Source organism: Neoarius graeffei, chromosome 2 (genome assembly GCF_027579695.1).
Source record: "Neoarius graeffei isolate fNeoGra1 chromosome 2, fNeoGra1.pri, whole genome shotgun sequence".
Taxonomy (NCBI): Eukaryota; Metazoa; Chordata; class Actinopteri; order Siluriformes; family Ariidae; genus Neoarius; species Neoarius graeffei.
This window is the reverse complement of record NC_083570.1, coordinates 56,308,689-56,334,483: the sequence shown is the minus strand read 5'-3', so window position 1 is coordinate 56,334,483 and position 25,795 is coordinate 56,308,689. Positions and strand designations below refer to the sequence as shown.

Genomic DNA, 25,795 nt, shown 5'->3' with positions numbered 1-25,795 from the left:
ACTTTACAGAACACGCGAGGTTCAGCGTTTTCTAAAAGCTCCAAAGCACCGTGTCCAGATTAAAGAACCTCGTCCTCAAGTGCACTTTGGATCATGATGCGCTCTTGTTGTGTTTTGCAGGATTGCAGTATAAAGTACACTCCAGCACTCCTAATGCACCTTTTTAACCTGGTTTGTTGTGCTGCTGGTCGTGCTTGTGGTCGTTATAGGAGCAGCGATGTTGCGCTTGTTGTTCAAGTTGTTGATCAACTCCCTGGTTTTTGCTTTTTCTGAAAACAGACAGACACATAACAGGCTTCAAATGAATCCTAAACACAAATCAGCAGGATTAGCACCAATCCTACGTTCGGCTGTACGGGCATTTGCACAGTATTCGTTTCTTTGCCAAGAACCCACGGATGATAACGGGATAAAAACCTGAGCTCAGGATTGAACCAGGGGCCCTGGACCCATGAGGTAGCAATGCCATCCCATGCATCCCTGCCCAAAATGTAAAAAAAAAAAGAAAAAAAAAGAATTATTTAATTCCTGTTTACAAGTATTTTGTGAACTCTATCCAAAATTCGTCATCTTCCTACTGTAATCTATCCAAAACACATCATACATGCTTCTGTTCCGTTCCCTGGCACTCGGTCTGATCTCACATGGCAGTTTAACCAGTCTGCATTTAAAATACAACCCAAACTGCCTGAAATCCAACCACACGAGTCAATAATCTACTGGCTTTAATGGGAATGTGTTCCAGAAAACACATGCTTCCTGATTTATAATGCATACCCTCATGAATCATTTCATAATCCATTATTCTAATGGGGTTGAATCAACCAGTCAAACTGCACTGGGCTCCAACTGGCCGTTTTGGATGAGCCCACACGGACTACATGCAGTATAAAGTATACCGTCGGCATGCGGCCACCATTACTACAGATGTGTGATGACCAGTGAGCATTTCCAGAAAACGCAGTGCTCGTAGTGTTCACCTGATTCAGCGTCGCTCTCCGATTCGCTCTCCTCCTCTGAGCTGGAGCTGCTGGAGGCTTTGGACGGCGCACCTGGACGGCTCTGGGTGTTTGGCGGCTCCTCCTCCTCTTCCTCCGCGGGTGGAGTCTGGAGGGCGGGTGGAGGGTGCTTCTCTCGCTCGTGCAACGTGATCTTCTCCTTGCTGCTCATACGAGAGATGGACGTCCTGCAGGGGCGGGCCAACGCAGCCAGCGGAGCACGAGTGACATGCAAACCAGCCAATCGGTGAGAGCAACAGAACAGGTGAAGCGAATGAGTGAGCAGGCAGTTTGGCTGCGGTGTGGAAGGTATTGGCATCCCAATTTATGACTGGCCAGAACAACGGTCAATTTTCACAGAACGTGACGGATATAAAAATTCAGATTGGGGGTCCAATACCTTCAGGAATCCTTGACTTGCAAGTGACGTCAAAGCAAAATAGAAACCCGGATGTCGGCCATGTTGGTGGAGATACGAATGCGGGGTCAAGCGATATTCCATACAAAACACAGGTCACGCGTGCGCAACTCTCTTTCTTTTAAGCGTTCTTTTAGCTATGCCATATCTTTGTGCTGTATATGGTTGTGGTCGCAACAGTACTCGTGACCGTGGCACGTTCCGATTTTTTAGAATTCCGTCCGTGATTCAGAAAGAGGGCGAGGAAACTCCGAGGCTTAGTACGGAGAGGAAACGAGCACGGCTGAACAACATCGGCAGGGCTGATCTAACAGAAACTAAAACCAAAACGGCTTGTGTTTGCAGTAATCATTTTATCTCCGGGGAGATTCAAAAGCTCTCTCAATAATATCACAAAAGAATTTTATTTTGTGTTGCTAGAACTTTGATAAAAAAAAAAAACGTTCTCTTGTTGTAGTTCACTCAGTCGTTGTTGTAATTTTTAAGGCCAATTTATGCCGACACCGCAGTCCTCGCAGATGGCATCGCAGATGGCGTCTGCGTAGCCCCCCCCTTCGCAGACACTCTGCGCGCACCTCCCAAAAATTGTGACCACCGCAGAAGCCTCGCAGACAGCGTCGCAGACAAGAGGGCTCTAACTGGTCCACTCTACATCCGCTGTACACGCACTTCCGCTTCCCTACTTTCCCGGTTTGGTTTGTTTTCACGACCGCCATTTTTAAAAACACGAGCGAAGATGGAGCAGCACGAAGAGCGGTTGATCGAGGAAGTGAGGAAGTACGGACATCTATACGACTCCAGTTCTAGTCATTATAAGTAACCGGAGGATAAACACTCCACTAACCACACCCACCAACTACTCCTAGCGATTTCGCGACTTCGCGCCCCCTTGGGTTGTGCCGGTGAATAACATCATGCACGCCTATTACTCCCCGCTCAACGATGAATTACAACTGTCTGCGAAAAGCTATCTGCGAAAGCCTTGTCGCAAGAGCATGCAGAGGCCCTAACACGTGTGTTATTGTTTCACGTCTCGGAGCGCCTGCAAAATTACATGATAGAAACAATCCAGACTGGGCGCCCACTCAAAAAAAAAAAAAAAGGGCCATGTTTTGTTCAAGGTCGGACTTGATTCTTCGGCAGCGAAACCAGATAGAACGCGATATCTGGGTACTCGGCGGTCGGTAGAAGCGTCTTATCTACAGAAAAGTCTGACTTGTTTTAAATAATATGGGTCAAACCCACACATATCTATCTTCTCTTTGTATCGAATCTTCGCTCGAGCGTTCAAATCGTGGTAATACTGAGAAAATTCAGCATTGTTTACAGACGCGCTTTCAGCGGCTGCCATTCAAGTTGCTTCGTATATCCACCATCATGGCGGGCGCTCAGGACCTAGCACATTTTGATCACGTGGTTGCAAGTCATCTATAGGTGCTTAAAACTACAGAAAGAATAGTCCCACACAAATTAAATCGTATCATGAAATCTGACTGCTTTGCGCATTTTGCGCTACGTTCACACTGCAAGGCTTAATGCTCAATTCCGATTTTTTTTGTGAAATCCGATTTTTTTGTGAGGTCGTTCACATTAACAAATATATGCGACTTGTATGTGATCCTCAGTATGAACGAAAAGCGACCTAAAAGTGTTCCGCATGCGCATTGCAGGATACGACGACGTCACACGCAGTGAGCATGGCCAGTGTTTACGGAAGTAAAACCGCCCGGTTGTGGTATGACCCATCCAATCTAGCTTGAATAGCTGCATCCCCCCAAATGGAAATCAGCTCCCTAACCTCTGCGTCCTTCCATTGAGAAGATTCAGAACCTTCACAGCCCGAAGCGTCCCTCGCATTGATGTCATGCGCAGGGGCGCAGATACGTTTTTTGAACTGGGAGGGACAAAAAACCGGGGGGGGACAAAGCTGCCAGCTAACCAACCCCAACCCCGATATGCCTGTCAAACTTGTTGTTAGTAACCATAGCAACCAAGCTCGAGCTCGCAACCTGTGCAGTCTGCGCAGCTCAACCAACCAAATATCAGTCTTTGTTTTGTTTTATGTGAGTTGTTGCAACTATGTATACACTGCTGTGCACCTCAATAAACCGAATGGTAATTAGTCTTTTGATTTTTCCGTGAGGTTTGCCTTATGCAAAGAAAGACAGCATAGACGTTTTTTCCTCCCTATAAGTGGGGGGGGACCGAACGAGGTGAATTTAAATCTGGGTGGGACGAGTCCCCCCCTCTATCTGCGCCTGTGATTATGCGCCATGTTGTTGTAACTTTTTTTTGAGAGACCCGCCGCCTACTTCAGCGCAGAATAGTGACGTTTGTGGCTTGTTGATGACGTGTAAGTCGGATGAATGCGACCTGGCGGTTCAGACTGAAGTCGCATATGAAAAGAGCGGATAGGGATCGGAATTAGGACCACATATCCAAACGGCCTGGGTCGGATTTGAAAAAAATCGGATCTGTGTCGTTCATATTGTCAATAAAAGATCGGATACAGGTCACATATGGGCGAAAAGATCGGATTTGAGTCACTTCAGCCTGCAGTGTGAACGTAGCCTAAGACATACACACAAGATTTCCATCACTAATATGCGACTCTCCAGGTCACTAATCCCTTCAAAATGTTCTCCAAATCCCTAAGACCCACCATTTTATATAGTGTCCGTGTTGGTGTTCACGCATGCAATTCAAATATCGTGTCTTTTTGTGAGGCCAGAGCTGGTGGGTGAAATAACATGCACACCACATCGGAGTCAGCGTGTGTGTTTTGGTTTTTTTTACCTGCGAGGACGGACTGGTGCCATAGAAATGGGTGGACTGGTTTCAATAACAGGCATCTGGATCTTCTGCTTCTCTGTACGCATCTGAAGATTTACACACGACAGCAGGATAAAAACAGTAATAAAACCTGCTGAAAATCCCTCCACTCCATCTCTCGCTAAAACCCTGATCATAGACCAAAACTCACCAGCCTTACAGTAAGCCTTCTTTATGTAATTAACTGCCAAAGAGCAGCAAAAGGTAAAATAATAAACACAGTCTGACACGCTATTATGTGGAGGTCCTTATATGGCTCCTGGCTTGAGCAGTCCTGCCCTGCAATAACTCAGTGTGTGTGTGTGTGTGTGTTTGAGCAAACTGCTGGCTTTCCGAGTGTGTTCCAGCACAGATAACCTTTTCTTGAAAGAGCGAAAGTGGTCTTTGAACATAAACCAGAGAGAGGTGATAAGATAGCACTTCCCATGTGGAACATACCACACTGCGTGCGCGCGCGCGTACACACACTTACTGCATTTTGCTTCTTTTGCAGCTCCTCCAACTTGTCCACTAGATTCTCGTCGGAAACATCGAGAGCCGTCTGACCCTGTGGAACAAAAAGTCAATTACCTAAAGGTCAGACGGAAACGGAAGCGAGAGAGAGAAAGAAAGGGAGTTCGGATTCACTTGCCACGTTATTGACAGCGTTCATGTCGCACATCTGATCCACCAGGAGGTTGCACGCCTCCTCCTGCCCCCAGTGAGCAGCAGCATGCAGAGGTGTCCAACCATCACAGTCCCTACTATTCACATCCAACTTACACTTCAGTAACACCCTGCCACACACACACACACACACACACACACACACGATACTGTTTTACTGCAGCCTGGAAAAACTACAAAGTGCTGGCCGATCCGTGTCACAGCATACACTCACTTGAGCACTTCGATGTAGCCTTTAGCCGCGGCTACGTGCAGCGGCGTGGCCTTAGTATTGGGATGAGGCACCAGAGAACCAGTTCCTGCCAAAATAGCCGTGGCATCCTGCATCATCACCCTCTCCTCCTCTCTCCTCGCCTGCTCCACATCCACACCTAACACACACACACACACACACACAGGTGTGTTGACCTTATGTATCAGAATTACTTTATTAATCCCCAGAGGGAAATTCAAATTTGCTACCAAGCTCCTGAATCAAACATGTCTAAAAATAGAACATAAAATCATCTGAAAAAAGAATAAATAAAATAAATTTAAATAAAAGTTAAATAACTTAATAGTATAGTACCGACCGAGGCCCTCTGAGCCGAGGTCACGGTATTTCACCATACAGACCGACCTTAAGCTGGTAAATAATATATATATTTTTTTCTTTACCAAATTCTAACAGAAAACGAGAGCACCTGAAAGGGAAAACCAAGCCGAGCCGCCATTTTGAATCCTCATTCACGGCTGTAATGCAAATGGCTTCCTCCTCGGTATACAAGTGCACTTCCATGGCAGGAAAAAAAAAAAAAACTACATTTTGCCGCCTATGTAGTCCCCTATTTATACAAAATTGAGTCATTCAGGATTCAGCCATGTTTTTGCTCGGCGTTAGCAACAGTTAGAGGTTTTTAGCTTTCTCCTGAAATGTTTTTTTATTTCTTCTTCCTCAGGGTAGTAAAACTCGCTTTCGCTGTGAACACTGTCGCTATCGCTATCCATGCTGTAAAATTAATGCGATTCTCCTGAGAAATGCAAAAATAAATGTTGACAAAAAATTGCCACCATGTTTTTTGTTGTTGTGAACAAGCGAGTCACCAGAGTTCCGTAACTCGCCAGCCAATCAGAGCGCAGGATTTGGACCATGAAAAAAATAATTAACAATTATTCACCGAAGGTGAAGTGAAGATCAGTGAACAATAACCGAGATGAAGTTGAATCTTTCATAACTCCTGATATTCACCGAGACTTGCGTCACTTTTCTATGCCGACTCATAAAATACCTTGTTTTGAAATTGATAAAATAAAATCACAATTCTGACTTCCCTTTGAATAGTTTGAGACCAAACTTCGCAGCATCTTTAGTGCTTTTAGGAACCGTGTTTTCTTTCATAATTTATACTTCTTCCTCATTTACGATGACAAAGCGACTGGCCGCCATTTTACAGAGTCACTTAAGGTAATCATCGAGAAATAGTCAGAATTTCTCGACTAATCAGGGCAGGCAATTTTCTATACCAAAAATCACCTGCGTATTTATACTAAAGGTGACTATAGACAAAAAGGTGTAAACCTCAGGCTTCCAAACAATACGATTTAATTTAGTATCCTCCGATCGTTAAGTGAGCAACTTTGTTGAGAATCTGGGGGTAGGCCTACCGTTAACTCATGAAAAAATTACGTAGAGAAGGAAGGATTTTAAATAATCAGAGGTAAAGAATTATAAGCGTAAGCAAAATCACCTCGCTAGCCTGTTAACTGATTTACAGCTCATCAGTAACGACTAACATGTGAACGGAGAACATGCTAACAGCTAGCGTTAGCATATTAGCTGTTAGTAGCTAATCATTAGCACTAGCTGTTAAGGTCACGGAGTTAAAAATGCACTTTATTAATTTTTGTTTTCGTGACATTTAATTTAGCATTTAATTATTCTGTTGAATATTTGTGAATTTTCTCTGTTATTTTCATTCACGTTTCCTGTGGAAAGTGCTTTTTGGCCATCACTTTTTCTGTACACCTCTGGTTTCCATAGCTCCTCCCGTCTTCTGCTCACAGTGCCGTTACGCCTGCTGAGGGTAAATGCCGAAGTGTTTTATTGTTTTCTTTTGAAAAAGAGTCATTTATGTTGTTTCTTCTGGCAGATATTATTTAATGCTAACGCTGATAGCATTACCCAGACGCTTTGTGTTGTTTTAACCACTAGTATAAGTTTTGGTAGAAGTTTTCGGTTAGCTTTCTTGGCGCCATTTGCACTACAGTGGGCTGCCTGCACCATGTGACCAGTGTAGCGCTGCAGAGACTTTAGCATCCATTTTCCTAATAATATTAAAAAAAAAAAAAAACCTCTCTCTCATACACACACACACACACACACACAATATAAAACAACATGTTATTTCCCAGCTGGGAGGTCCATATGGTGAAATACCGTGACCGAGGTCTTGAAAGTACTGAGCGAGGCCCTCTGGGCCGAGGTCAGTATTCAAGGCTGAGGTCACGGTATTTCACCATACGGACCGACCTTAAGCTGGTAAATGATATATTTATTTTTTTCTTTACCAAATTCTAACAGAAAACGAGAGCGCCCGAAAGGGAAAACCAAGCTGAGCCGCCATTTTGAATCCTCATTCACGGCTGTAATGCAAATGGCTTCCTCCTCGGTATACAAGTGCACTTCCATGGCAGGAAAAAAAACTACATTTTGCCGCCTATGTAGTTCCCTATTTATACAAATAGGAGTCATTCAGGATTCAGCCATGTTTTTGCTCGGCGTTAGCAAGTTAGAGGTTTTTAGCTTTCTGCTGAAATGTTTTTTTATTTCTTCTTCCTCAGGGTAGTAAAACTTGCTTTCGCTGTGAACACTGTCGTTATCGCTATCCATGCTGTAAAATTAATGCTGTTCTCCTGAGAAATGCAAAAATAAATGTTGACAAAAATTGCTACCATGTTTGTTGTTGTGAACGAGCGAGTCGCCAGAGGTCCATAACCAGGATCCGTAACCGGGGTCCATATCGTAGGATACGGACCCGCTCGCCAGTCAATCAGAGCGCAGGATTTGATGGAAACCGGACCGCGAAAAAAATAAAAACCTCTTTTGTATGTTTAGGAGCAGAGGTGCAGAATAAAAAGACCAGAAGGTAATTGTATTGTCTTCTGCAAGAGCAAATGAATGCAGGAAAACAGTTCCTTGTCTCGTCCCTGTCTATGCCCCACCCACATCCATTATATTAGCATGTCAAAGCTTGAATATTAGCTGCTAGCATGTAAAATCAACTCCGTCATGAACTGCATTCATTTTTTTTGGCACAATCACATGCACATTTCGCATTTTCTTGCAGAAAATGCATCTCTAGTTTATCGATTATAACGGATGACGGATGGTTTAGGATTGTTGCATCGGAACGTTAGCGTACACCTGAATAGCAGCCACTCGACACTAAAAGCCGTAATGCAGTGTGCGCGCACGTGTATGTATGCAACTTTTAGAGATTTAACACCGACCTTTGACCTGTTGATCAGTTTTCTCCATCCCATTGTTGTCCTTTCTATTACTTTTTACATAATATGTACTCCTTATAAAAGGCTCTTCTCTCACACCATTTGTTCATTCAGTGCTTTTATCCTCCCTTTCCCCCCTCACCCTGTTTTTTGATCTCTGCCTTTAGCAGCCGTGCCATTGCATCCTCCGTGACCACATCTAAAGGAAGTTCCCCCTCGCTGTTCACTGCTCCCACCTGTGCGCCGTGCTCTATCAGGTACCTGCAACACACACACAGGTTCCAAGAGCTGAACATCACATCACATCACACACACAAATCAGTCAAACGTTTGACAAGTATGTTTATCATAAAGCAGTAAAGCCATCGATAAAGACATTAACATTATAAATAGCACATTTTTGAATGGGGAAGTGCGACATATCTAAGAAGTCGCTTAATATTTTAAAATTCTTTACAATATTCCCTTACCATCGTTACCCAGAAGGCTTTATCCAGTAACAGTGAGAGACTTGTTTATGTAGCGTTTAACAGATGGATCCTTTTTACCCAAGTCACCGAGACATAATATTGAGTTTTTGGAGGGAGGGAAAATGGATGGATGGATGCCCCCCCCCCAAAAAAAAACACCACAACCCACAGCCAGTCTGCATCTGCAAACGTATTCATGCAACGGTACATCCTCACGCCCCTTCATTAAATAAAAGTTATTCTCCACAATAATATTTCAAGCGTGGACACACACACACCTATGAAACTATACAACTTTAGCTAACGTGCCTCTTCACTCAGCAACCATCACTAAATGACACGCAAGTCGGCTAATTTGAGAACAAGCGTAGCAGATGGATACGAATCATTCACTGATTGCTAGCTAAATGTTATCTGCATTGTAAAGTGACTCACATTAGGTAGATAGCCAAGCGCAGGACACGCATTCATACAAGTAAACGACCCGACGCGCGAGATAAAGACACCCAGTACACGGCAAACACATTCAAGCTACAAGGCATCCTCAGACCCAAATCATTTAATATAACTAAGTAGCTTCAGTGATATTTGAAGCAAGAACACACAAATACTAACACCTACAACTCCCTCTCTCGCTCTCCCTCCCTCTCTCACACATCCCACAATGATGTGGAAGGGGGGATAGTTTGCGACCAAGAGCAGTAGATGCAGGTACGGTATGTACCGATAACAGTTATTCCACGAAATCGAGTCGTACGTGAGCTGATAGCCGACGAGGCGCGTGGTGCTGGAGCTGCCTATAAGCCATGTACGATGAGATTGAGTGGAATAACTTTTATTCTATCCATATTCACTGGATTTTGAGAAAAACAGAGCATTTTTATATACAAATCTGATAAATAAAAACTTTATACAAAACCATTTCCACTTAGGTGGGCTTCTTAAAAATCAATCGCTGGCTGCATGAACTGACTTTAGTGGGTTATTTATTTATTTTTAATTGGAGAAAGTGCCGTCTTGCCGAAGTATAGAACAGCTTTACACATTTATTTAAATTTTTCCTTGGACATTTCAGTTACGTAATTTTCAAACTTCTTTGAGCTTTTGAACCAGTGTTTAAAAAAAAAAAAAAAATTTAATATTTTTATATATATATATATATATATATATATATATATATATATATATATATATTTTTTTTTTATACTTAAAAGATGAACGTAAAACAAACCGGGGAAATGACAAGAGCAATTTGTGAAAAATTGTATAATAATTCTTGGGAAGAAAGGTGGGGGTGGGGGGGTGGGGGCAGCATCTTACCATCAAATACTTTCATTCCATATTTTGTTGCTTTTTTGGTATTTTTTCTGGGGGGGTTTGTTTTCGAGTAGAGTTTTTATTTCGTCCTCGGTTGGTTCAGCAACACGTTCCGCCATTTTGTTTTTCTTGACTCACGGTATACGAGCTGATAGGCTATTAATAGAGTAACCAATCAGAGTCCGCGACTGCTCATATCCAGTGAATGTGGATAGAAGAAGAATAATATATCCCTCGTATCATTTCATGCTAGCTAGCTAAGGGTAGCTATGTTTAAATTTGGCTAGCTAGAGAAAGGGACCGTGTCAGCCAGTCACGGAGCCGTCCATCCATCCATTTTCTTTCGCTTATCCGACAGTGGGTCGCGATGGCAGCAGGCTAAGCAGGGTATTCCAGGCATCCCTCTCCCCAGCAATGCTTTCCAGTTCCTCCTGAGGGATCCTAAGGTGCTCCCAGGCCAGATGAGATATAGAATCTCTCCAGCGTGTTCTGGGTCTACCCCGAGGTCTCCTCCCAGTTGGACGTGCCCAGGAGGCATCCTAATCAGATGCCCGAACCACCTCAGCTGACTCCTTTTGACCTGGAGCAGCGGCTCTACTCCGAGATCCCTCTGGAAGTCTGAGCTCCTCACCCTGTCTCTAAGGGTGAACCCAGCCACCCTACGGCAAAAGCTCATTTCAGCTGCATGCATCTGTGATCTCATCCTTTCAGGTCACTACCCAAAGCTCATGACCATAGGTGAGGGTTGGAACGTAGATTGACTGGTAAATCGAAAGCTTTGCCGTCTGGCTCAGCTCCCTCTTCACCATGACGGACCGGTACAACACCCTCGTTACTCCGGTCAGTCAGTGAGTGAAAATGCCTCTTCTAGGCTGGCAAAACCTACTTTGCTATGTGCTCCTGCTGTGACCAGTAGTGTTGTCTGGACTGTCCAGTGATGCAATTTTGTACATCTGTGATTGTTTGGCGAGGCACCAATAGTTTCAAGCATGTTTGTTTTTCTGACTGAAGAACCACATAGCATGAATCCTTCTGCGACTAGCTGCAAGTATAAACAATCACCAAGAGCCGGGGGGTGGGGGGTGGGTGGTGGGTGGTATTGATCTGCGCAGTAGTGTAGTCAAGACCACCTAAACCACGACCAAGACCAGTGGGTATGAAGGGGGTGGGGGAGGGTGACAGCCGTTAACAGCAAGAAACATTTCAAATTAGCAAGAAGTCACGTCTAGGCTGCATTTGAAGCATGAATTTTTACATCAAAAATCAATGTTCATGGATGCAAACGGCGCACCTTTTGGCGGATGCCGCCTTTTTCACGGCTGTCTGGGGGACTTGTGTGAATCACGCAGATCCGATGAGGTTTTTTTTTTGAGCGTTGGAGTGTCTGATTATAATTTCATCAAAGTAAACTCTGTATTAAAATTACTAAATAAGCAAATGCCGTTACAAGTCCATGAAACATAGGAAGTACAAGTATGAGAAGAAAACAGTAAATCAGAAAGCTGCGCGCGTAAAGCCAATTTACGCAAGTAAATTACACAAGTTACGTTGGACTGATGGAAATCCTTGCGCGTGCAGTGACGTGCAGCCAGCAGCAGATAATGGCGCGCAGCCAATTGGCTTTAAGTGCGCAGCTTTCTGATTTACTGTTTTCTTCTCATACTTATACTTCCTACGTTTCATGGACTGTAACGGCATTTGCTTATTTAGTAATTTTAATACAGAATTTACTTTGATGAAATTATAAATCAGACACTCCAACGCCCGCCCCCCCCAAAAAAAACTCATCGGATCTGCACGATTCACACAAGTCCCCCAGACAGCCGTGAAAAAGGCGCACCGTTTGCATCCATGAACGTTAACAAATAAATCAGACAGACGATGCATAAGCAGTTGAGTGAAATCGCCACAGTTGTGGTCTTGACCGGTCTTGGGATTTTATTTCATGCCCGAGACAAGACCGAGTAAAAATGCTGTCGATTCCGAGACCGTTCTCAAGTTTTACATCATCACTGCGCAGCAGATCCCTGAATCCAGTTCATCATCCATCTAGTTGTTGGGCGAAACCGAAGCACGGCGCTATTGTTTCTATGAGAACCTATTTTGTGCGCCATTCCCAAATGGCTGTTAGGCACAGCATTAAAAGCCAAGCTGCAGTTCCTCCACATTTTCTCCGATTACGCCGTTTTCAGAAAGCAGGAATTTTCCAATGTGACAGATTGTGTGGTCAGAATGAAGTCACGTAACGTGCACACTCCTACAACACCAAGCAAATGATTGGGGTAGTGGCGTGTGAAAGGGTCAGGGATTCTGCAAGTGGTGTAGTGTGCAATAAATCCTCTTTGTGCGTCACAACACAAATATATTTCAACGCAAAGTATAAACAGGCCTTTACATGACACACACACACACACACACTGACTTGGTGATCTGGATGAAGCCACAGGAAGCAGCTGCATGAAGGGGCGTCCAGCCCTCGTTGTCCCCTCGGTTCACATCACTACCGCTCTCCACCAGAAACTGCACCATCTCAGCGTTCTCGTCGATGCAAGCCTGGAGAAACAAAGACACCAAATGTGCTTTTAGATACAAGATCACCTGAGCTGATCTGTACGTTTTAGCTTTATCTACACAGAGACTGATTGCCCGTGTCCACCAGATAAGGTTTTTCATTTGCACTGGCAGCAGCACTCACCACCTCATTTTCAGAGCACTTCCAGGGCACTTCTCTCAAGCACTTAATGTTGCTAGGTTACCAAAAAAAAAAAAAAAAAACATCAAGCACTTCCACATTCCTTTGTCATCAACGTCAAGTATCAATCTGCTTTAGAAAGGTGATTTCAAAAATCCTGACCAACGTTTAACGACCATCAGCTTCTCCTCCACCATTTTTGACAGTATTGATATCTTAAGTCCCGCCCCTTCTTGAGTTTGATTAGTCGGTGAGAAAGAAGTGACGTTGACGAAACTTGGGTGTTCTAAAAGATAAATTATTTGCAACTAAAGCATCCTGAATGTAGTGGGAAAAAAAAAAAAAAGCTGTACGCTGACGACGTTTTTGCGATGAGGACTTTGAGCGTCGTCAACGCTCAACTTCACAGCGTAGAAAATAGACACTGGAAGCATAAAACACATTTGTTGGACGCAGACTCTTCTTTTCATGCAGGCTCGAATGTAATTTCACTGCTCTTGCCAATTTGAGTGCATGGCACTTTTTTGTGCAGCTCAGAAAAACGTGCATGTACAGGAAGCAAAGAAGCCTTTGGTCACACATACACAAGCAAAGACTTAAGCGTAGGTCACAACCGGACGTACGATTTTTTTGGCGTTTCCCAAATCGCTGCGTTTTTTTTGTTCGTGGAGAAAGACGCACGTTGGCCGTAAGTTTGTCTTGCAACCTGAAAAAAAAACGTAAGCGCCCGTAGAGTTTGACATGACAAAGAACCTCTGCGGCCGGTCTGCGGCTCGAAAATCAGCACGTCACACGCGCGCCCTCCGTGCGTTCCTTGCGTTTTTTGCACATAGACCGGCCGTAGGAGCACGTACGGCTGGTTGTGACCGAGGCATTAACGGAGAACTGAAGGCAAATTTATCATCAAAATTCTCTCATTTTATTAAATATCGGAACGCATTTTTGATAGCCATTTTTGTTGCTGCGATAGCAAGTTATGAGTGTTTGAAATATGCTCTGTAATATATCAGTCCATATGTCAAAGCGATGGCTGCAAACGAGATTCGTTGAGACTTGTGAGACATTGTAGGACAGAAGTAAAATGTAAAGCAGAAATCAAAGTGACCAACATCTGCCGACGTTGTCAAAAGACGTGCGTACCCTCCTTCGAATGCTGATGTAATCAAGCCGGAAGTTTTGTTTGTTTTGATAGCAATCAGGAAAGTTTGAAAAAAGTAGGCAGTAATCGTCATTTAAACTCGTTTTTGTGCAATATTTAGTTTGGAGAACAGTTTTCAAAATGGCGGCACTGACACCTGGCTGACACTTCACGTTTCGAAGTCTCGCACAAGTCTCGTGAAGATCGCGCGGATAAGCGACACCTGCTGTGGACCAAATGAACTACATTCAACACGGCTAAAAACCGAATAGGCCGATAAGTATAATATTTAATTGCAATTAGTTGCCAATACGATTCACGATATAAGGTTACTAAAACCGAAACTGTCATTGAAGAACACGTTAATTAAGAAGTTTAAAAATGACTTCAGTTCTCATTTAAGCACACAGTGAAATTTAACTTCTGCATTTAACCCATCTGAAGGAGTGAACACACATACACACAGACACAGCAGCGGGCAGCTATGCTACAGCGCCCAGGGAGCAGTTGTGGGTTCGGTGCCTTGCTCAAGGGCACTTCAGCCCAACCTCAGGCCAAGGCTGCCCCATGTTAACCTAACCTGCATGTCTTTGGACTGTGGGGGAAACCAGAGCGCCCGGAGGAAACCCACGTGGACACGGGGAGAACATGCAAACTCCGCACAGAAAGACCCCAATCAGCCACTGGGCTTGAACCCAGAACCTTCTTGCTGTGAGGCAACATATACAGTACCAGTCAAAAGTTTGGAGACATCTAATTCAGGGATTTTTCTTTATTAATTTTAAAAAAGAAAGAGAAAGAGAAAAAAAACACTTCATGCCTTAAAGCAGGGGTCTTCAATCCTATCCGCAAAGGGCCAGTGTGGCTGCAGACTTTCATTCCAACCAAGCAGGAGCTACACCTGATTTCACTTGTTTAATCATTTCACCCTCATCTCCAATCAACAATCAAGTGAGCCTCCAATTTGGCTGTAATGAAAGCCTGCAGCTACACCGGCCCTTTGCGGATAGGATTGAAGACCCCTGCCTTAAAGGAACAGTCCACCGTACTTCCATAATGAAATATGCTCTTATCTGAATTGAGACGAGCTGCTCCGTACCTCTCCGAGCTTTGCGCGACCTCCCAGTCAGTCAGACGCAGTCAGACGCGCTGTCACTCCTGTTAGCAATGTAGCTAGGCTCAGCATGGCCAATGGTATTTTTTGGGGCTGTAGTTAGATGCGACCAAACTCTTCCGCGTTTTTCCTGTTTACATAGGTTTATATGACCAGTGACATGAAACAAGTTCAGTTACACAAATTGAAACGTAGCGATTTTCTATGCTATGGAAAGTGCGCACTATAATGACAGGCGTACTAACACCTTCTGCGCGCTTCGACAGCGCATTGATATCTGAGCTCCGTATCAATGCGCTGCCGAAGCGCGCAGAAGGTGTTAGTACGCCTGTCATTATAGTGCAGACTTTCCATAGCATAGAAAATCGCTACGTTTCAATTTGTGTAACTGATCTTGTTTCATATCACTGGTCATATAAACCTATGTAAACAGGAAAAACGCGGAAGAGTTTGGTCGCATCTAACTACAGCCCCAAAAAATACCATTGGCCATACTGAGCCTAGCTACATTGCTAACAGGAGTGACAGCGTGTCTGACTGCGTCTGACTGACTGGGAGGTCGCGCAAAGCTCGGAGAGGTACGGATCAGCTCGTCTCAATTCAGATAAGAGCATATTTCAGTATGGAAGTACGGTGGACTGTTCCTTTAATAGAATGATGGATGATGTTTCTCTTTACTTAGTTGATCAGTTCTTGACCTAATATGGATTACTACAGTTGTGGAACAGGGCTATTTACTGTATTCTTATTATCTACTGTTTGATCTCAAACACATTAAGGCGGCAGAAATTGCACTAATTAACTTTTGACGAGGCACCTGTTAATTGAAAAGCATTCCAGGTGACTCTCTCATGAAGCTGGTTAAGATAATGCCGATAGTGTGTAAAGCGTCATCAAGGGAAACGCTGGCTACTGTGAAGAATCTAAAATATGAAAAAACATTTAAAAATTTTTTTTGGTTTACCACATAATTCCATCTCTTATTTCATAATTTTGATCTCTTCAGTATTGTTCTACAATGTAGAAAATAGTCAAAAGTACAGAAAAACCCATGAAGGAGTCCGGTGTCTAAACTTCCCTTACTTGAAATCACGACCCATTTCCTACAACTCCGGTTTGTAGGTGTACATTCCCTCCACACCACTTTCAATATAAAACAGGGCACCTACTGCCTAAAGACACCCAACTCAATTATTTATCTGTACTAAAGAACTAGATATCCTTGGCCAGGTAAGGCATCAGCGACGTTCTTCCAGGGCTTACGTGTTCTCATAAGGAGGAGGAGTGTGTTCTCAAAACATGTTTGTTATTGCCGTTTGCTTTCATCATGCGTTTGTGTTTGACTCTCATGTACACCTGTATTACCTGAATTTCAGCAAAACTCATTGGTGGGCTTTCTTGGTGGTTAAACAAGTTTGTTGTGTTTCCAAGATATTTCGCAAAACAACAGTCAAAACAATCGTTTGCACCGTGCCTCCATACTGCTGTTTTGTGAAACACAACGAGGATGAAGTGCAACTTCAGGAACTTCCTACTCTTCGATATTACTGGGGAGAACACAAGCTGGACTAGTGAAGAGGGTAAAACCTGCCTCTTAAAACAACTCTCTCCTAAGTTTTCAGCACCACTGACAAGAGTTCTCTTTGTAAAGCCAGATCGTCATGACATTTTGATCATTTTCGATCTAAACTCATCTCATCTCATTATCTCTAGCCGCTTTATCCTGTTCTACAGGGTCGCAGGCAAGCTGGAGCCTATCCCAGCTGACTACGGGCGAAAGGCGGGGTACACCCTGGACAAGTCGCCAGGTCATCACAGGGCTGACACATAGACACAGACAACCATTCACACTCACATTCACACCTACACTCAATTTAGAGTCACCAGTTAACCTAACCTGCATGTCTTTGGACTGTGGGGGAAACCGGAGCACCCGGAGGAAACCCACGCGGACACGGGGAGAACATGCAAACTCCACACAGAAAGGCGCTCGCTGGCCACGGGGCTCAAACCCGGACCTTCTTGCTGTGAGGTGACAGCGCTAACCACTACACCACTGTGCCGCCCTGATCTAAAATCAATCTTTTTTTTTAATTTTATTTTCTCTCGAGTGTTTGTGTAGTTTGAGGTTTGAGTGTTTTGTCCGCCGGTTGTGGTGTAGCTTCGGACCCGGTTTTGGGCGTCGGTTCCCTCCAGGCCTTGGTTCGCTGTGGGTGAAGCCTGTGCTCCTCGCTATGGACTGCAGTGAGCTGGTTGCTCATTTTAACATCGTGGTTGTCCAGCGCTCTGTGCTTTAGTGCTTGGCGTGGTGTTCTGAGCGATGTTGCAGCGGCTGGGGACGTACCGGCGCTCTGCATGGCGGCGCTTCCGTGCTCGCTTTGTGGATCCATGGCGTGGTGTTCCCCAGCTGTGCGGGACTTGTTTTCGTGCGCCTTTTGGTGGAACTGTGGCTGCTACACCATTGGAATGACCTCCTGGCCTCTATTTGGTAGACTTTGTTTGTTCTCTATAATTGTAAAGCGACCTTGGGTTTTGAGAAAGGCGCTATATAGATTGAAACTATTATTTATTATGAAAGTCATATTGCACATCCCCCTAGCCTAAAACATGGCGAGTGAACCTCTGGGAGTTGGTCGAGGTGGGGAGGTGGTGTGTTCAGCTGGTTACAAAAAAAAAAAAAAAAAGTGTACGAGAAGAAATGACATTTGCTGCAAGTTACATCACTTACGCTACCCAGGTTTGTTTCATTTGGTGTACGAGCAGAACTGCGTGTTCAGGACCAAGAGCCTCAGCACAGAGAAGTCATTCAGCAGAAAGTGGGGGAGGTTACACAACATCTGACTGGCAGTTATTAGTGGAGGCCCCTGCTGAAACACAATGTTCTAGTAACAGATACACAGCAGTCAGGACTGTTTTGGCATGTCATACCGGCAGGAAATCGGAGCTAGGACCTGCTTATTTTTTCTCATATTAGCACGAAAGGTTGCGCAGCACCAATGCTCATTAACGAGTCTACAGAGAGCGCTCAACAACTAACTAATATTAGCATTGGTTCAACACGCTCCCCTACCTGTGGGTGACTATTAGAGAGATCAAATGTTTTCAAAATGGATTTAATAACAATTATATGACATATGATGCATAGTGAGTGATCGATGGGAAGATTGTTCTGGTCTGAACCTGATGTGGTCTTCTGCTGTTGTCGTCGTCCATCCACCTCAAGTTTCAATGCTTTGTGCGGAGATGCTTTTCTGCTCGCCACGGTTGTAAAAAGACTTGCTATGAGTTACTAGAACCTTCCTGGCAGCTCGAACCAATCTTCATTTTCCTCTGACCTCTCTTATCAACAAGGCGTTTCCACCTACAGAGCTCTCGCTCACTTTTTTTTTTTTTTTGCTGTTGTTGCACCATTCTGTGTAAACTCGAGAGACTTGTGTGTGAAAACCCCAGGAGATCAGCAGTTAGTTAATGGAATACTCAAACCAGGTTAAAGCCATGGTTTAAAAATCACAAATAACCCCCCCATTCTAATACTTGATGTGAACATTAGGCTAACTGAAACTCCTTGATGTGTATCTGCATTATACAGTACTCTGCATTGTGCTGCTGCCATATGATTGGCTGATTAGATAACTGCATGAATGCGGAGGTGTATGGGTGTTCTTATTAAAGGTAGAGCGTGAGTGAGTGTATATTAGGGGTGTAGCAATATACACACAAAAAAAGAAAAAAAAATAGCCTTAATGAGTCTGTAGCTCATATTCAGGGCCGCGTTAACCCTTGCCGAGGCCCTGGGCAGACCCCCCCCCGAGACCTCACCCCCGCCTGTTGTCAACTGCGCTCAGCAAATTCACCCCCTCAGACGTGCCGGTCTAACTAGACACAGAAACTTAAATAATGACAGTGGCACAATTAGAAATACTATTGAACGATAAAACTTTATATCCATCATCACCTATTTAATCGAGAAAAAGCAATGGTGAAATAGGCAATTGCATGGTGAAAAAATCCATCAGACATCACGGTTAACAAGTCTGGTTAACTAAAGTTTAGCCTCAAGAAGCCTTTGAATGAGCGAGTCAATGAACAACATGTCAAGAACATAACCTCGGCCTACAACAGTTTCTTTAGTATTCAGAACAAGAACATTCATTTGGTATATAACCGTTCGTTTTCATTTTGGAATCCAGGCGACTTTTAACTTGTGAAAACAAAGAGCGATAAAGAAAGAAAAATATCTTGCTTCTCAGAAATAAATCTCAAAATGTTAGGCTATGTGAAACATTTCATCCTTTCACACACGTAACGTCCCAAACAGCAGTGGCACACAGCTTTGCGCATTCAGTTTGACAGCCATGGGTCAACTTACAAGAGCACTTTCCTACTTTTCTGGAAAGCGAAGTCATTAATTAAATCATTGAACGCAAGCTGGCGTAGCGTGTGAAGACATGTTGGACAGTGATCATATTGACAATGACGGGTGATTTATGCGACGGGACAAGGTGGGCTTCCTTACGGGTGGCGAAATGCATGAAAAATGTTCAATATGATCAAAACTTCTGAAAATATCGTTTCATATTTTCCGATCTGGGCGGCACGGTGGTGTAGTGGTTAGCGCTGTCGCCTCACAGCAAGAAGGTCCGGGTTCGAGCCCCGGGGCCGGCAAGGGCCTTTCTGTGCGGAGTTTGCATGTTCTCCCCGTGTCCGCGTGGGTTTCCTCCGGGTGCTCCGGTTTCCCCCACAGTCCAAAGACATGCAGGTTAGGTTAACTGGTGACTCTAAATTGAGCGTAGGTGTGAATGTGAGTGTGAATGGTTGTCTGTATCTATGTGTCAGCCCTGTGATGACCTGGCGACTTGTCCAGGGTGTACCCCGCCTTTCGCCCGTAGTCAGCTGGGATAGGCTCCAGCTTGCCTGCGACCCTGTAGAAGGATAAAGCAGCTAGAGATAATGAGATTTTCCGATCTCGCTACCTCCGAGGCCCCCTATTGGCAGAGGCCCTGGGCAGCTGCCCATGAAGCCCATTAGGATAAAGCATCCTTGCTCATACTGGCCAAGATTTCCATGAAATCATAAATATGACTGGTGGCGCCACCATCTTGACAACTTTTATGCACACCCACCTGGGGAAAATCGTATGCGAGTTTGATCGAAATCCAAATCAATCCATCCTGTAGGAGTCATGATTTTTGCAAAATTGTGGATGGACGATGACTACGATGGACGACGCATGATCGCATAAGCTGATCCGGCCTGGCCTGCAGCCAGATCACTAATAAGCCTTGCTTGTACGTCAGTGGAAAACTTTAAACAAACACTACACTGAATGAATGTTTGGATGAGCCATTCAGATCTAAAAGCACAAAATTGTGCATTAGAATGTAACAAAATTAAACATGGCTAAACAAACACTAGCTCTCTGGCTAGATTTTAATTGGTGTGCCAAGTCTCAGAAAAATGACCACTCCAACTCCTTTCTCAAAAACTGAACAAAAATGACATGGAAAAGTATTGGAAAAGGAGATGCACAGGCTCACCAAAATGGGGCAGTTTTTGAAAATTGAGGGTTGAACAGAGAGAGAGAAAAAAAAAATCCACCATTCCCCACACCATTACAGCACCACCACCCTGAAATGTTGACACAAGGCAGGTTGGGCCCAGTAGTATCAATCAAGCACCATGTGAATGCCACAGCCCTTCAGAACAGCAGGTCTCAAACTGGTTCCATGAACAAGACCGTGAGTTCAGCATGCTTCAGTGGCGTTCCCAGATCTGAATCTAGTAGAGCAACTTTGGTATGTAGTGGAACAGGAGAGTCGCAGTACGAAATGTGCGTAGAAACCTGCTGCAACAACAACGTGATGCCATCATGTCAACATGGGCCACAATTTCAAAGAAAACCTTCCAACGCCTTGCTGAAACCATGCCATGAGGGACCGAGTCCCACTTACTAGTCGTATGATGTTCCTAGTTTAAAAAAAAAAAAAAAAAAGTGCCTGTGGCAGCGGGGGCGTGGTCAAGCGCCAGTCTGTGACAGGAGGGCGGAGCCAGGGAAGGTGAGTGGCAGAATCACTACACCTGACTGTAATTAACCTGTGTTTGTGGGTCTTCCCAGTACCGCGCCCTATTTAAGGAGGCAGAGGGAGAGCAGAGGAGAGCTCTTCCCGGGACAAGAACACAGCGCGTGTGTGTGTGTGTGTGTGTGTGTGTGTATTTACCAAATACGAACGATTGTTATACTGAAAAGTCTGGCAATAAAAGCCTGTTGTTCCCTGAAGCTTTGTCCTGCCGTCCTCTGTGCTCCACCCACACCTAAGAGAGCTCTACAGTGGTGCTGAAACCCGGGAGTAAAAGGTGGAGCACCAACCCAGCAGCCCCATGGAATCCTCCCCGTTCACGGACCTGGTCCACGCCCTCGCCACGGCTCAGCAAAGCCAGCACCAGGCGCTCATCACGCTCCGAAAGGAACAAGAGCGGCGCTTCGAAGCCCTGGTGCTGGCCCAGCAGGAAGATCGCGAGGTGTTCTGGCATCTCCTCGCATCGGCGGGGTCCACCAACACCCCGGCCGTGGGCCCGTCTCCCCTCACCGTGACCAAAATGGGCCTGCAGGACGACCCCAAGGCGTTCCTCGCATTGTTCGAACAGGTCGCCGAAGCCTCGGGGTGGCCGATGGAGCAGCGCGTGGCGCGCCTCCTACCCCTCCTGATGGGAGAGGCACAGCTGGCCGCGCTACAGCTCCCCGCTGACCGCCGGCTGGCCTACGCGGACCTTCGCCGGGCTATCCTCCAGCGCGTGGGGCGCACACCAGAACAACAGCGCCAGTGCTTCTGCGCGCTGCGGTTGGAGGAAGTCAGCCGGCCGTTCACGTTCGGCCAGCAGCTCCGGGACGCCTGCTGGCGGTGGCTGAGGGCCGACGATTGCGACGCCGAGGGAATCAATCAATCAATCAATCAATCAATGATCAGGTGGTGCTGGAGCAGTTCATCGCCCGCTTACCAGCCGGAACGGCGGAGTGGGTCCAGTGCCACCGCCCGGCATCGCTGGATCAGGCAGTAGGACTGGCGGAGGATCATTTGGCGGCTGTTCCGGCGGCAGGACGGCCGACGATGTCTTCTCTTCTCTCTCTCTCTCTCTCTCTTTCTCCCCTCCCTTCTGTGTCACGTCCTCGCCCCATTCCCCCACCACGGAGACGGGGGCCGGCTCCACCCCAGCCGGCCCGCCGCACCCGTGGTGCCCTCTCATTTCTCCCTTCTGTGTCTGTCTCTCCCCCCCCTCAGGTGAGTGAGCCCCAGAGCACCGGTGCAGAGGGAAAGCCCGGGCCGGTTTGCTGGCGCTGCGGGGAGCCAGGCCACCTGCAACAACAGTGCGCAGCAATGGAGGTGGGCGCGGTGGTACGAATCCCCGACGCGCCAGAGGCTGCCCTCGATCGGGCCGGAGCGTATCGCATACCGGGGAGTGTCCAAGGGGCTACATATCAGGCGTTGGTGGATTCTGGTGGCAATCAGACCTCGATCCGCCAAAGCCTGGTGCAAGACGAGGCACTGGGGGGAGCACAGGGGGTGAAGGTGTTGTGTGCGCATGGGGATGTTCACAGCTACCCTTTGGTGTTGGTCCACATATTTTTCAGAGGGGAAAAAAAAAAAAATCTATAGTGAAGGCAGCGGTTAACCCTCGCCTTACCCACTCTTTAATTTCAGGGTCTGATTGGCCGGGATTTCGGGGTTTAATGACGCGCCTAGTAAAGAGTGGGTCCTGCCATTTGACAGGGGGAGGTCCCGGTGTCACTTTGGCTGGAGCTGCTGTCGCAGAGCCGTCTACGTCATCTCCGCGACAGAGTGAGGAGCCGCCGGCTCCTCCTCTTTCTGTTGGGGAATCCCTCGCGGATTTCCCATTAGAACAATCGCGAGACGAGACTCTGCGACATGTGTTTGACCAAGTGAGAGTAATCGATGGTCAAACGCTCCAGCCGAACGCCACCCCATCCTTCCCCTATTTTTCTATTATGAAGGATAGATTATACCGAGTGACGCAGGACACTCAGACGAAAGAGCGAGTCACACAGCTGTTAATTCCAAAGAGCCACCGGGAATTGGTATTTCAGGCGGCTCACTTTAATCCCATGGCTGGACACCTAGGGCAGGATAAGACACTAGCCCAAATAATGGCCCGATTCTATTGGCCGGGGATTCGCGGTGATGTCCATAGGTGGTGTACGGCGTGCCGCGAATGCCAGTTAGTAAATCCAGCGGCCATTCCGAAAGCACCTTTGCGCCCCCTACCATTAATCGAGACCCCGTTCGAAAGAATTGGGCTGGATCTCGTCGGGCCATTAGATCGGTCAACACGAGGGTACCGCTTTATATTAGTTCTGGTGGACTATGCAACGCGATACCCGGAAGCGGTGCCTCTTCGCAATACCTCAGCACGCAGTATTGCGGAGGCCCTCTTCCACGTCATCTCCCGAGTTGGAATCCCGAAAGAGATTCTGACTGACCAAGGCACCTCGTTTATATCACGAACACTGAGCGAACTGTATGGGCTATTAGGTATTAAGCCAATCCGCACCAGCGTTTATCACCCACAAACGGATGGTTTAGTTGAACGGTTCAATCGCACCCTCAAGAATATAATTAAAAAATTCGTAAGTGAGGACGCACGTAACTGGGATAAATGGCTTGAACCCTTGTTATTTGCAGTGCGAGAGGTCCCCCAAGCCTCCACGGGGTTCTCCCCGTTTGAATTGTTATACGGGCGTAAGCCGCGTGGCATTTTAGATGTGCTGCGAGAGAATTGGGAGGAGGGACCTTCACAGAGTAAAAACGAAATTCAGTACGTTATGGACCTGCGCGCAAAACTCCACACGCTCACCCACCTAACTCAGGAGAATTTGCGGCAGGCCCAGGAACGGCAAGCCCGCCTGTACAACAAGGGCACGCGCCTTAGAGAGTTCACTCCGGGAGATAAGGTACTCATACTATTGCCCACGTCGGGCTCCAAATTAAGTCGCCAAGTGGCAAGGACCCTTTGAGGTCACACGGCAAGTCGGGGACGTCGACTATGAGGTGAGGCGAACGGACGGGGGGGGGGGGGGGGGGGGGGGGGGCTACAGATCTACCACCTCAATCTGCTTAAACGCTGGAACGAGGAGGTCCCCATGCCGTTGGTGTCGGTAGTTCCGGAGAAGGCGGAGCTGGGGCCGGAGGTTCAAAAAGGGACATTGGCATCACGTACCTCTCCAGTCCCCTGTGGAGACCACCTCTCCCCGACCCAACTCACGGAGGTCACCCAGTTGCAGGCCGAGTTTTCGGATGTGTTCTCGCCCCTGCCCGGTCGCACTAACCTCATAGAACACCACAAAGAGACGCCCCCGGGGGTGGTAGTGCATAGCCGCCCTTACAGGCTACCCGAACACAAAAAAAAAAAAAAAAAAAAAAAAAAAAAAAGTGGTTCGGGAAGAACTTCAGACCATGCTCGAAATGGGCATCGTCGAGGAGTCCCACAGTGACTGGAGCAGCCCGGTGGTCTTGGTACCCAAGGCCAACAGGTCGGTCTGGTTCTGTGTGGACTATAGAAAAGTCAACGCAGTGTCTAAATTCGACACGTACCCAATGCCTCATATTGACGAGCTGCTCGATCGACTAGGCACGGCTCACTTTTACTTGACACTGGATTTGACAAAGGGATATTGGCAGATCCCCTTGACTCCATTATCCCGGGAGAAAACGGCCTTTTCCACACCGTTCGGCTTACACCAATTTGGTCACACTTCCTTTTGGGCCGTTTGGGGCGCCCGCTACGTTTCAGCGGCTGATGGACAGGGTCCTCCGGCCCCACGCCACCTATGCGGCCGCATATCTTGATATTATCATTTATAGTAACGACTGGCAGCGGCACCTGCAACACCTGAGGGCCGTCCTTAGGTCGCTGAGGCGGGCGGGTCTCACTGCCAACCCGAAGAAGTGTGCGATTGGGCGGGTGGAAGTACGGTATCTGGGCTTCCACCTGGGCAACGGGCAGGTGCGTCCCCAAATTAATAAGACCGCAGCGATTGCGGCCTGCCCGAGGCCCAAGACCAAAAAGGGGGTGAGACAGTTCCTGGGGCTGGCTGGCTACTATCGTAGGTTTATACCCAATTATTCAGACGTCACCAGCCCGCTGACTGACCTCACTAAAAAGGGGCGCCAGATCCGGTCCAGTGGACGGAGCAGTGCCAGCGGGCTTTCTCTGAGGTAAAGGCTGCACTGTGTGGGGGGCCACTATTACACTCCCCTGACTTTTCTCTCCCTTTTGTGTTGCAGACCGACACGTCGGACAGAGGGCTGGGGGTGGTGTTGTCCCAGGAGGTGGAGGACTGCCCCATCCTGTACATTAGCAGGAAGCTGTTGGTGCGTGAGGGGCGCTACAGCACTATTGAGAAGGAATGCCTGGCGATCAAGTGGGCGGTCCTCGCCCTCTGTTACTACCTGCTGGGGCGCCCTTTCACCCTCTGTTCGGACCACGCGCCCCTCCAGTGGCTCCACCGCATGAAACGCGCGGATCACCCGTTGGTATCTGGCACTCCAACCCTTCAATTTCAAGGTGGTCCACAGGCCGGGGGCGCAGATGGTCGTGGCGGACTTCCTCTCCCGTCAAGGGGGGGGGGGGGGGGGGGGGGGGGGTCAGCT

General features: G+C 46.7%; 1 protein-coding gene across 2 annotated transcripts in view; it reads right to left on the bottom strand.

Annotated features, from left to right (window-relative positions):
* Nucleotides 1-25,795, bottom strand: part of zmp:0000001167 (protein phosphatase 1 regulatory subunit 12A) — a 77,136-nt gene that overhangs the window by 16,080 nt on the left and 35,261 nt on the right. For both annotated transcript variants that reach the window (XM_060914472.1, XM_060914471.1), the window contains exons 2-9: nt 12,610-12,740; nt 8,543-8,661; nt 5,129-5,285; nt 4,880-5,024; nt 4,721-4,795; nt 4,213-4,295; nt 981-1,186; nt 160-269 (exon numbers count right to left, since the gene is read on the bottom strand). In XM_060914472.1, the coding sequence (XP_060770455.1) occupies nt 160-269; nt 981-1,186; nt 4,213-4,295; nt 4,721-4,795; nt 4,880-5,024; nt 5,129-5,285; nt 8,543-8,661; nt 12,610-12,740 (1,026 nt within the window). The remainder of the gene's footprint in view (nt 1-159; nt 270-980; nt 1,187-4,212; nt 4,296-4,720; nt 4,796-4,879; nt 5,025-5,128; nt 5,286-8,542; nt 8,662-12,609; nt 12,741-25,795) is intronic.